This window comes from Setaria italica, chromosome IX (assembly GCF_000263155.2).
Source record: "Setaria italica strain Yugu1 chromosome IX, Setaria_italica_v2.0, whole genome shotgun sequence".
Lineage (NCBI taxonomy): Eukaryota > Viridiplantae > Streptophyta > Magnoliopsida > Poales > Poaceae > Setaria > Setaria italica.
Window position 1 is genome coordinate 16,020,355 of NC_028458.1, and position 13,250 is coordinate 16,033,604.

Genomic DNA, 13,250 nt, shown 5'->3' on the forward strand with positions numbered 1-13,250 from the left:
TTTATGGGCTTACAGGATGGCCTGTCACGGGGCCACTAAAATATCTCCTTATCAATTGGTATATGGTCACAAGGTGGTATTGCCTTGGGAATTAAGGACGGGGTCAAGGCGCACATCACTTCAAGATCAGTTGACGGCCGATGACTATTCCCTCCTCATGAAGGGAGAGCTCGACGATTTGGCAAGTCAGCGATTAAGGGCCCTGATCAGCATTGAAGAAAACAAGAAAAGGGTGGCTAGGTGGTACGATAAGAAGGTCAAGGTCAAACAATTCTCCCAAGGAGATTTGGTATGAAAGTTGGTGCTGCCGATAGGGTCTAAGGATCCCAAGTTCGGGAAATGGTCGCCCACTTGGGAAGGGCTGTATAAAATCGGCCGATGTGCTCCGGGAAATGCATATATACTGAAAACTATCGAAGGAGAGGAATTCACGAGAGCCTTGAACGGGAGATATCTGAAAAGATACTATCCTAGTATATGGGTGGATGCGTAACTGAGAATAGGGTGCGTCAATATGACGTGGCCGAATCTTATTGGCTCCTGTTGGTATAGCCGATGCAAAGATAAACATCGCCTTAAGAACGAAACATTCGCCTGATCTGGCCAATTTATTATTCGGTACAAATGACGGGGTACATGGCCGACACGGTACAAGTCGCCCTTAGAACAAAAAGTACCAACTCATTTATTGACCACTCTTTTTCTTAATCTCCCTCTCGACCCGACCTAATTCTATCAAGAGGCGGATGCTCTTTTCCTCAAGGTCCTCCATCACGGCTTCGACCTCGATTTGATGAGGAAGGGGGTGGCTCCTGTCAAGAGGTGGTCGAGACGTTCCCACTGCGGCATCTTCAAGGGCGACTGGACGAGGGAGTGGATGACTCCTTTCAGTTGGCGGCCGCCTGGAGCAATTGGCGTCGATATGGTCCTAGATCTTCTGGACTTCAATGGGAACATGATCCCTGAGTTCTTCACGATGGGCCCTGATTAGATCTTTGTCCGCCTGCGACAATGGTTCATCGGAGTGCATGATCTCGATCGCCCGTTCTAAGTTAGATCTAAGGCGTCTGGGCTGAAAAAATCATCGAACAACTGCTCATAGATAGATTGATCAAAATGTTAGACGAGGGAATAGAGGACGGAGGAAGATTTCGTACATGGTTGACGAAGAAGGAAGAGAACGAAGAAGACGAAGAAGACATCTTGGCGAATAGTTTGATGGTATGAACTACTAGAGGAGGAGAGGACGAGCAATGCGAATGCCTTTGGAAACAATACGTGGCCTCATACTTATAGAAGGAAAAGGGGCGAGAGTTTGGTAAGATGTGTCCTATCAGAGTAAAAGGGGTAATAAATGAAAGGCCGCCACGAAGGACGGTTCAGGATTGGATCCACACGTCAATGGTCAAAAGACATTAATGTTTTTACAGAGCGTCTAGTACTTTTGCAGTTCATCCAAGGAGGGCATTAATAGCCACAATCGCTCGCTGCCTAACCTGATCGGCCGAGTCTAAAGTCCTCTAGTCGTGATCAGCTGACCGAGGGACTTCTGGCATATGGCGATGGAGCTTGATTGCTTCGTGGGCCAGGTTCTGCCTCTCTTGCTTCAGCTCGGCAATGACAGATGAGAGGTCTTGAAGTCTCTTCTATTCGACAGCTATGGCCTTGGTCACCTGCTCCATCTCCTTGGCAAGCTCTGCCCTTCACCGTTTAAGGCGATCTATAGCACCAACGATATCTGGGCAAGAGCTTTCAAGGAAATTGATTCGGTGATGTACCTCTTAAGCTTGATGCTTGTAAGAGTCTTCCTTCTCGTGGGCTTTTGCTAGTTTGGCGTGATCGGCCATGTGGTGCAAGGCCCTGAACACTGGAACCCGCATTAACTCGATGTATGCGGCGGGTGCCAGAGCTTCCTCTGCCTCCTTGGGAACTCGATCTCTGATATCGCTAAAGAGCTACTGAATCGGCGAGGCGTCTTCCACTAATCAGCCGATATCTTGTTGGAGGAGGATCCGTATGCTCTCAAGCTTGGCACGGACGTCGTCGGTGATTGAGCTCAGTGTGACTTGACGGGAAGCAACCTCCTCATCATCGGAAAGTGTGACCGCGAAAGAGAAGAGACTGTTATTGGGGGCATCTTGTTCCTGCGAAAGAATAAAAAATAAATACAGATTAGCCGACGGTAATGGGAAATCGGCCGATTCGGGTGACAAGTCTCTTACCTCTTTGGGACGGATTTCTTCTGCTTGCGTCTGCGGGAGTGCTACCCTCGACTCGAGAACTGACGTGATCGGTTCATCAGAGGAGGAAGATTCGACGATTATTGGTGCCCTGCTCGGGTCGGCCTCCTGGAAAGGTACGAGAAGCGGATTTTTATAAGTGTAATACAATGATAAAGGCTGACGGCATATGACGACTGTCATACCTCTGTGGGTTGCTCGGCCGATGATTGTTGGAAGGGTACAATTGATGTGCCCAGGGTAGCCTGCATCAAAATCGGTTAAGCTTTTGGTTAAGTATCAAAAAATTGAGTTAAGGGATTCTCTACCTCGGTAGGAGGAATTACTGGCGCTCCGATTTCTGCTTGGGGTGTGGCTAATTGCTGCGGAGATTGCACTGGAGCAACTTGCACGGCCTGACAGAAAGAAGAAATTAATATTGACAGAATACTTAGAAGGATGTGAATACGAGGTTACCTGAACAACTTCTACTAGCAATGATGCAGCGGCCGCTCCAGCTTTTGTAGCAGCCTGGGGGTCAACTTCTTCAATGATCGGAAGAATCGGCGCAGCCAAAGATTCAGCCGTTGCCGCCACCGACTGATCGGCAGATTCTATGCGGGCACGCACTCGGCGGCTCGTCTTCTTTGAAGTCTTCTTCAGTGTCTGTTTTGATCGGCCGGTGGTGATGTCATTGATAGTTGGGGCATGATAGCCGATGAGTGGGAAGTGTGTGTATGGATAGCGATTCTCTATCAGCCTGCCACTTCGGCTGCGTGTGGGAGGAAGTCGACTCTCGGACTATAAAAGAAAACAAGAGTTAGTGGCAAATTTGTAGTATAAAAAGGAAACGACATTGAAATCGGCTGAGGAAAGAGTAGTACCGCTGCATTAGGGTCAATGTTGTCAGGGTCCAGATTGTTGCAGTATATCGCAGGAGATGCACAAAAGAGATGTTGTTTCCATTCTGCCCACCATAGTTTGAATTGTTGGACAGCAAAAGGTGCCACTATCCAATCGGTCAGATCAATGGTGCTGGAATCGGGCACTAAGTCGCATAGCTGACTATAGTCGAAGCCCTTAGTAAGCGCATCTCGAAATTGTGCACGGCCCGCAAAGTAAACCTGAATCGGCAGCTGACCAAGGCTGAATTGCCGTGCCGCGGCTGAAGGATTGTAAAACTCATAGGTCGGCGAATCCTTCCCGGAGAAGAAGTTTGCTGGTAAGATCCCTGGCTTGATCAAGGCATCCGTGAGATCGTTATCAAAATTGTTGGACGTCGAGTCATAACAGAACAGAAGCTCAAAAAGTGGTTCTGTTCTCTGATACGGGTACCAGCTGGTGGGTTCTTCACTAAAGCCGTTGTAAAAACATCTGAAATACTCAGCTGTTTGGATGGCGGTGAGCTGGCAACCAGGGAAGGCTGACGCTGCTTCGCCGAAAGAGGTGCATCGACACCGTACGGTGGGGTTTTCCTCTGACTCAATATTGGGGAACATCATGATCTCTATCCGCTGCTGTGAGATCTTGCTCATATACAAATTAAGCTAGAGGGTGATGAACCACCAGGGGCCACCAAGGTTACTAATCAGCTCCCCCTTGACAGCTTGACGCCGATGTGGTGCATCATATGGTAGGCCGATCCCAATAAGTGTTTTCCTAAAGGAACATTTGCTCCTCTTGACAGGGCTTCGGCCAGGGCTTGTGTGTTGGAGGAAGGGCCGACTGCCCTACCGCAGAAAAGATGTTTCTCTAGCCACATCATCAAGAAGGCCGTGTATTCTCTCTCTTGAATTATCCCGGTCCTCGTGTTCATGTTGATGTACCCCTTCCACCCGTCGATTCCTTTTATTTCCAACCGATGGGTCGGCTTGACCAGATAATTGAAGGGAGTATTGGGGGAAGAAATGTTAAGGCCGGTCAACATCACAACATCGGCCAGGGTTGGGGTCATGAGTCCATGTCCAAAAAGAAACACATTAAGTGCGTCAGACCAGAAATAAGAAGCTGTTATCACCAAGGGTTCATTCTTTTCCATCTGGGATAAGGATAAGTTGATGCACTGGCTGATTTTCTTTGCATCCCATTGAACTCTCTTGGAGTTGGCCATTCTTTGGTACCACTCCTTCCAGCTGGCGGTTTCATTCAGCCAAGATCTAAAGGTGCCTGACCACTAGTCCAAATCCATGGGTGATTGTTTAAATGGAATTCTCTAGGTCTCTAAATTAATCATATCGGTTGGGTCTGGGTTCCCCATAGGTCCTAAGCAGATGAGACTAGGAGCTTCAGAAAGGCGAATAGTAATTTGGTGTCTGACTGCCTAAAAAAAGGTAAAAAGTGAAGAACTAAGAATGGATCTAAAAAATGTATGGGCGGTAAAAAAAAGAGAAGAAGAGTTTCGGATGCTTACCTCCGGGATAAAGCTCATTGTCGCCGATGGAGTTGCCGACGGAGCCTCTGTCGCCAATGGAGCTGCTGCCGCCGCTGATGGAGCTGCTGGCGGAGCCTCTGTTGCTGGAGGAGTTGCTGATGGTGCTGCCATTGAGGAGATGGGGTGGAATGTAGATGAAAAGAGGATCGTCGGAGAATGCAGTTGGAAGCCAAAAGGGTGTCGAGAGAAGATGGAAACTGATGCGCCGGGAAGGAAGTTACTGGGCTTGTGAAGGAGAAGCGGCAGGGCGTGACCAGTATTTAAAGACGGTCTGAGAGAAGGGGTAAAGGCGAGATTTTTACCGCGCTGTCTACACGAATTTTGGGGGAGCGGTTGTCTCAGGCGCCCGTTTCAAAAAGATTGTAATCATCAAGTAGAAGACTGCGAAACGGAAGGAGATTTTTGCCGCGTTCATTTCAGAGGAGAAGTTAAAAAAGAATTTCGAAGTAAAAGTCATGTTTTACTCCGAAACTGGGGGGCATGTGTTGACGCCAAGTTTTGACACGTATGGGATCGGCGTCAAGGGAAGAAAGGAATGGTCGATGCGGCAGATTAAAAGGTCACGACTGGGAATCGGCCGATTGGTGCTACAGTTGGGAATTGCCCGATTGGCGCTATAGTGTTTTGGCGGACGGAGTTGGTACAGATCGGCCGATTGGAAGGCTGGAGCGGTTGGGCTAATATGGGCTTAAAGTGGATCAGACAGAGAATATAGAGAAAGTTTGGCTCGTGGGGTATAATAACAACTCCGATACGAGTTGTATTTGTAAATATTCATTTTCATTTAAAACTAGAGATAGATCCTAATCGGTTAGGAAATTGGTTGTAACAGGCTATAAATAGCCATCTTTAGAGATTTGTAAAAAACACATCAATCAATACAAACAATCTACTTTTTCATTGTACTTTACTTTCAAGGCGGTGACTTTGCCAATACTTCTTTTTCTTTCACGAGTTCGTACGGGTTGGTAGGGCTGCATTGACACGATCTCCGGCCGATTCTGTAAGTTCCGTTTATCGAATAATATCTAAGCTTTAACTTCAGGCGTATCGCTGTCGTTTCATTTAGATTTATTCACCAGTTATCGATATTTACTAGAATTATAGGTTTTATCTATTGTTCTAGTTTTATCACCAGTTATCCAGCTTGAGGTTTGAACTGTCGGCTTTATTATTGCTATTCCTGTTCATCATTACATAGCCGATTAGATCTATTTCAAGTGTTGCATTTGTAGCGTTATTTAACCTACTTTGGTAATTTCTTCATAATCGCTACGTGATTATCGGCTGTCCTATAACTGGTCATCTTCATAGCAAATCGGCCGATTCGCTAATACGCTTTTCGAGACAGATTGGAACTTCAGCCGATCGAAACCCCTGGAATTTAATACATTTCTTTCCTTGTCAATCAACAGGTCAGATTGACTGGCACGCCGTGCGAACCGCACCAGGGCGATCACCCGAACAGGAGGTAAGCAGATTCTCCCGGGTCGTGTGTCCGACGCTGAAGGCCATCGGCTGATTTTTAGCGCCAGATTTCATTGGGGACCCTTTTATCCCGGTTTGAAACACCAATCGGGATAAAAGACCCCCTTTTATCCCGGTTGGTATTACAAACCGGGATAAAAGGCTCTCGACCCTTTTATCCTGGTTGGCGGTTGGTGTTACCAACCGGGATAAAAGTGGGGGGTCTTTTATCCCGGTTGGTGAGCCCCCCCACCAGTGACCGAGCTTTAGTCCCGGTTGGTGAACTTTTTGTCCCAGGCCAACTTTAAACCGGGACAAAAGGGGACGCATCAAAAGCCAATTCTCTACTAGTGTTATGTGCCCTAGGTGATAATTTTAACCAAGTTACTTCTTTTCATAACTTTTTTGCACAATAAGAAAGTATTCCACTTCTTTCCATACAAGTGAAGCAATTCATAAATTATATATCTCCCTTGTTTAGCAGGAGTTCAGTGTAAACCTCTGAGGAACATGGTGATTTAGGCAGATTCGGATGAATTTATTTCACAACGACATTAGTGGCTTATATTTTTGGTGTGTTGGCTATTTGACTGATGCGTGAAGGGAGGACGACATGCCAGATTGGTGGTTGAAGACCTACAGTGGGCATGTCAAGATGCTTTGAGGTTCATTATTCCTGGGAGTTATAAGTCACACGATTTTTCACGCGAAATATGCAGGTGTGCGGTGCGTGGGATTCAAACCCACGACCTCAAACCTTACGCGTAGCTTCCTTACCATCTCACCTTCACAGCACATCTGACGGAGTAGGGGATGCAACCCTTTTGTAGTAACTCGTGGGGGACCCTTTAGTCCTGGTTGGTAACACCAACTGGGACTAAAGGTCCTTTAGTCCCTGTTGGTATTTCCAACCGGGACTAAAGCCTGGAGGCTTTAGTCAGGATTTCTAATACCAACCGGGACTAAAGGATCACTATTACCCCTGGTTGGTGTTACTAGTCGGGACTAAAGGTGTCTCCAAGGACGAAGGATCATCTTTAGTCCCGGTTGGTAATACCAATGGGGACTAAAACATCTTCAGTCCCGGGTCAAAAACAACCGAGTTTTTTATTGAGGATGGAAGGTTGTTTTTCTCCTAGTGCAAGGCTACCACGTACAACATGTTTCTCATAAAATAAACTACTGTGGCAATTACTTATTTGATTTTAGATTAGGCAGATACGGTGGATCCAAGATCACACATTAGGGGGGCTTATTTCCTCTTATTCTTCCTCCCTTCCCTTCTTCTTCCTCAAAATTTGTAGGGGGGCATTGGGGAGGGGGGGCCTCCGCCGCTGGATATGACCAAAGTATGCACTATCGAAAAATGTTTGCACCCAAAAAATTTTATCACTGGGTGCGATGAGTATTTCAATTTGGTGACAGTTGAGAAGTTCTATTTTACACCTATCAGAATCAGGTAATGCCTTCCCTCTCCCGTCAATATCAGTTAATGTTGCTTCGAGTTCAGAACATCATATAACTACTTGACTTAGAAATAAATTAGCTAATTTTAGTTCAAATTGTAACTAATCTGTTGGTGCAGTTCGGAGCATGCCCCGCACACTGTGCTATCTATTTTTGAGAGGGTACATATATAGGACGCACACAACCACGCACACCACACTCACACCGCACGCACACACACGCGTGCGTGTCCATACACACGCTAGAGAAAAGATTGGAGAGACTACAACCCTTATTGCACGGGAAACGCCCGCGTGCACAATAACCTAGGATTAAATCCTGCAAGACCAGCAGGAATTCGTCCCCACTGGGGATCGAACCCATGACCTCCCGCTGGAGGCTCCGGTGCTACTGAGGCCTGCTGACAAACTGGTCAATGCAGACATAATGAAAGAAAAGCAGCTCGTGTAATTGTCTCCCGCTAGGATAGACATTATTTGGCTTAGACCAGATTGAATCTATGTAAGGCAGCAATTTCTTTTGATATAATGTTATTGATTTTTCTATCTTTCCCAATCATATATAGAAAGACTGTTTCATTACATCATAATGATCACATGGCACGTGCAACGCGCGTGCATAGTTACTAGTTGCTCAAAAGGAACACTACCTTATAAAAAAATTAGAAATAATCTAAATGATGCTTTATAATGGTAAAATGTTCAAGCTTCCAGCTCTGCACTGCGAGAGTTAATTATTCACGCCTGCAAAGAGAAGACAAGAAAAGCAAGCGTCAGATCCATGAGCTGTATATATTGGCGACATATTGGTTTCAGCTATCAACTGATAAGAATAAAAGAACACATCGGGTTTTGGAAGAAAAACAGAAGTCTGTACACCAAAGCACTTAGCAAAGTGAACAATGGATAAGCAACTAACCCCTTGACGGAGCTTCCCTTTCACTGGCCACCGAATCCATTCGGCAGGGTATTTCCACCAACGACACATCAGTCCTTTGTTCCTGTAATTAAAGCACATAAGCACAGGCGAAGAATCAGCTAATACCTCAGTAGCACATAAATAAAACTACAAGATCAAATGAGGAACTGTAAATTCAGACCCAAAAAATGGCAAGAGAAACAAAGTAGGGAGTAGAGAGACAACTACGACATACCAGTGCTTACAACTGCAACAGGTATAGACGTGCTGGATGAAGCTGCATGGACCCGGCTCTGTGCCACGTAAGCTGCATTGATCCATGGCTGGCGACCAGGAGCCGCTGCTAAGGTGATATTGCACAAGCTGATGTTCCCTTGGATGGAAGTACATGATAGTGCCACCTACAAGGGTAGGCAATGCCTTGGCAGAGGCACTAAGATTCCTCCGATGTAAGAAAATGGCCTTATCTCCTATGCTTGTCACCGGGGTATACTTTTCCATGACAAGATCTGCGAGCTTGTAAACTAGCAATTTGGAAGCGAGATCCTTACTATGGCCTATCACCAGGACCTCCGAGTCGCACTCCACCAAGAAGACAGGCACACGTAGTTTATCTGCAGTACACTTGACGATCAGCTTCGGTGGCTGTAGCACTTCACCTGGTAAGGGTGTGTCTATTTGGAAAATCTTTGCTGAATGATCAAACTCCAGATTATACACCACGTAAATCTTGCTCTGGTACGGGAAGGGTGCAAAATTTATGACATAGTTCCAGGTGGACATAGTCCATTGGTGATCCTGTGAGGTAGCAACGGCCACACGACGTGTCGTACGGAGCGCAAGCATCACGGTGACGACACCATCATCAGCGAAGGTAGCAGCAGTAGAGATGGATCTGAGATACGGAAGCTTCTTTCGCGAGGATAAATGTGGGAATACCTCGTGCATCTGCGGGAGGAGAGTCTTGAGTGGTGGCAGGTCAAGAATGTCGCCGGTGAAAGGGTGGAGCAGGCGGATGGCGGTGTCGTCGTCCCGCTGCAGGACGAGGAGGCCGTTGAAAGAATCTAGAACGCAGTGGTCCTCGAACAGCGGCATGTGGACGCGGACGAAGGCTCCCGTGTCGAGGTTGAAGAAGCGGACGTAGCCCTGCAGCTTTGGGTGGCCGGGGTAGAGGCCGCCGCCCTCGGAAAGCATCATCCAGCGGCGCGGGTGGAAGCGTGGGTCGACGACCCCGCGGCCGCGCGGGGAGGCCGTGCTGGATCGCCATGGGGCACAAACGGCGCGGAAGCGGACGTAATCCAGCAGATCGCCGGCAAGCAAGCGCGACGCTACCAGGCGAACCAGATCCTCCGGCAGAGACGACGCCCAGGGGGACGCCGCAGACATATCGGGGGAGAGTGTTGCCGTCGTTGGCAAAGGTGCGGCCATCCTTGAATCGCCGTACGTCCTGATCCAGCAAACAAGCGAGAGTATGTGCGCAGTTGTGGGATTGATCAGTGGCCGGCGGGCGAGATGGCACAAAACTCGATCGCTCGTAGGCGAGGCCAAGAACTCACGGTTGTAGGCGAGGTCGATGGAGGCTAACGCGCGGAACGCTATATGCATGACGCGCCCGCTAGGAGCCGGTGGCCATCCGACTCGTACCAGGCTGCAACTTCGGACTCCGACCTCGAAATGGAATTTCTTTTCGGTGCCGCGGACTGGCCGTAGTCGACACGAAGAGCGTGACACTCGTGTTGGTTTATGAAGCAAAGAAGGAGATTATATATATTGTCTTTATTTTTTTTCGAATCATATGTTGTCTTTTTTATTGTTAAATTATATAGATGGACTACACCAAAGAGCACTACTATCCTATGCAACATCAGGCTTCGTGCTGCCGTTTTAAGTAAAATGTCAACAGCTCCATGGCTCAACGCATTCCAGTGAAAGGAGGAAGCCGCCATCCTAGCTAGCGGCTTGGGATCACACGGTGGCGAGTCGTCCTGCATGCCTGCATGCGGCACATGCCTGCAATGCGGCACATTGGAGTGACTAGCTAGCTCACTTTATTTTGTTTGCAATGCATGCCTGCATGCGGCACATGCCACCAACCTACCACCCCGAAACGCTAAAGCCATGAGACGCATGAAGAAAACGTCCGTTGGGGCAGAAACGCGGCCATCCGCGGTGCCCTGCTGCCACAAATTTTTCATCCCTCATTGGATAAAAAGGGATGCAGCTTTGCACCTTTCAGCTGGGAACATTAGTACCAATGGGTGCCACGAGAGTTGTTTTGGCTATTGTGGTGCTTGTACTCAACGTAGCAGCAGGATCGGGAGCAGGAGAAGAAGAGTAAGTAGTAATTTCTCCCAAGACGTGCTTTGTTTCCGTGACTGAATTGTTGCTTAATTGCCTTCTTGTTGCATATGCAGGTGGTACGAGCCATGTTCGACCGCAAGTTTCCATCTTGATACCCACGGGTACATGTCGGTCTTCGGGACAATGAAGACTTGGATCTTTGACCACCGCGACAAGGACCCGATCGATTTAGCGGAATACGAGAACCCAAAGCTCACTGTTCAAGACCTCAAGAACAAGCCTCTTCACTGGTTCATACCTCTCCTAATGGGCGAGGGGACTGAAAGCACCAATTTAGCTTTTCGAAGCGATAATTTGTATTTATCTGGCTTCACCAACCGGAAAGGTGAGTGGTTCAGTTTCCAAGTAGATGAGGATCATGAGTACGTGATTCCGGGGTCGACAGTTTTAGGCTTTAAAAGTAACTACGCAAGCCTCGTTGGAGGTGGGCCGGGGACGGGTCATGAACCTTGGGAGTTTTTAGTAGATTTAGATATAAGTAGAGCTGAAATCTTAAGCGCGATAGCTGTCTTGAGTGAGTACGACCCAAGCACAACGCCTGACCACGTGATCAAGTTAGCATTAGCGAGGCTAACAGTAGCGTTCATGGAAGCTCAAAGGTTTCCATTTATCAGGCAAAGGATGTATGAGTTGTGGGAGAATGGTGGTCCAGGCACGCTCGGCTGGCGGGGAGCCAAACTTGTTGTGCATTGGAGTGACATATCGTGTGCCCTTCGAATTTGGGACACGAGAGCCGACAAGGCCAGATGGGACAGTCGCGAAGCAGAAGGGTTGAAGAAGGAACCTCCCGTCGGCCTCGGCATCGCTACCCCCGAACAAGCGCTGGCCGAGATTTGGCCGATTCTTATCAGCCAGTGCACCGAGTAGTGAAAAGCACACGACTTTATTTTCTTTACCATACAGTTTAAATAAATGTACCGTAGTACTACTTGTAACCGCTATATGCAGAAAGTATCGAGATGGTATTTTCGACATGTGTTAAATTCCTGCCTGCTCCTGTGTCCCCCATCTTCCTATTATATTTGGAAACACGGTTCACAATCGTAAACAAATCGAGCCCAACTTTCCTTTTACAGTATAACCGCTCAGCGCTGGTACGCACAGAGCCTTCGGATGAGCAACACGTGGTATCTATCAGGCCCGTGCAATTTTCCCAGCAGATTACTACCGATGCACACAAAAGTGATTCATCCAGCAAGAAAAACTCACACATTCACAGAAAAAAGCACAGGTCCCAAATTTTCTCATACGCAAGTACATGAACCTAATTTGCAAAAAAAAATTACAATATGCTATTTACACTAAACAGTAAATACCAGCAAGTAGTAGTTTCAGTAAAGTCTGAAATCCAAAAAAAAAAGATAAAATTGTCTCAAGGTGGAGCTTTAATTAGAACTACCCTTTCTCAAGCATCGACATCTACTGTAACATAGGATGCCTTAAATCTATATCTGTTCTAGTTTACCTGATGTTTATGTTCCATATCATAGATGATAGATAATCCAGCGGGCAGCTCAGCTAAGCAGGAAAAAAAAGGATAAAAGGGGAAACAGATCTCCGAGGACGACAGCAACAAGGTCTTCCTGCTCCTCTAGGCCAAGCTCAGCAACTCTAACGGTTCCCTAAAAAATTCTTTCCAAAATGATGTACTAGAAGCTATGCTAAAATTTTCTTTCCCTAAAAACATATCAACCCACAGCAGAACGCCAATAACTACCCCCAATATTTGCCACGTCATCATAATTGGGCCTGCCTCCAGAACAGAGCCCCCATCTACCTCCAGAATAGAGCTCCATTGCTCCTTTGAGCAGAGCTTGCCGCCGGCTAAATTCACCGTATCCCGGCCGCCTCCGTTCGATTCCTCGCACCAACAGCTTCCCTCGCCATCCTGCATCCATTTCACCCATCACCGGTCTTTCTCGTCCATTGTCCAGGGTCTCTGCAGCTCCACTGCGCACATAAGTTCTGCATTGAGTGCGTCGTACGCTACATCAAGGGCCGCATCGTGGACTGTGCGGTGGCCATGGACGAGCACCACAGCAACGGCGGCGGCGAGGGCCATGGATGCGTGATGTCCTGGCTCGCCATTAGCAGCTCCTCCACCTCGCGCCCGTTGCTCCCAATCCCGATCCAGCTGCCCGAAGCCAAGCCAACACGTATTCTCCTTCCCTCCCTACCTAGCTGGCCGGCGTGGGGTGATTGACGCGGGCCGAGCAGGCGGTGGCCGGTGCGCTGCAGGCGGTGCACGCGTGCGGAAAAAAAAACGAGCATGGGAAGCATATGGTGCGTACGGGAACGGAGCTCGGGGGGATTGGGGAAGGGCCGGCCTGGCTAATATATGCGCGGCGACGAGGTCTTTTTTCGCATTGCCAATCTTTTGGGAAAGT

General features: G+C 47.9%; 2 protein-coding genes across 2 annotated transcripts; one reads left to right on the forward strand and one right to left on the reverse strand.

Moving 5' to 3' along the window:
• Nucleotides 1–1,985: 1,985 nt before the first annotated feature.
• Nucleotides 1,986–9,930, reverse strand: LOC111258439. The gene is made up of 6 exons (XM_022829687.1): nt 8,996–9,930; nt 4,630–4,754; nt 2,697–2,764; nt 2,567–2,635; nt 2,426–2,485; nt 1,986–2,144 (listed from the first exon to the last, which is right to left on the reverse strand). Exons 1-6 carry the CDS (start codon nt 9,928–9,930, stop codon nt 1,986–1,988), a joined length of 1,416 nt encoding a protein of 471 aa, XP_022685422.1.
• Nucleotides 9,931–10,753: 823 nt separating this feature from the next.
• On the forward strand, nt 10,754–11,797 carry LOC101779186 (protein synthesis inhibitor II). Its single transcript, XM_004982766.2, has 2 exons — nt 10,754–10,836; nt 10,917–11,797. The coding sequence occupies exons 1-2, from the start codon at nt 10,757–10,759 to the stop codon at nt 11,728–11,730; spliced, it is 894 nt and encodes a 297-aa protein (XP_004982823.1). The 5' UTR covers nt 10,754–10,756; the 3' UTR covers nt 11,731–11,797.
• Nucleotides 11,798–13,250: the final 1,453 nt, after the last annotated feature.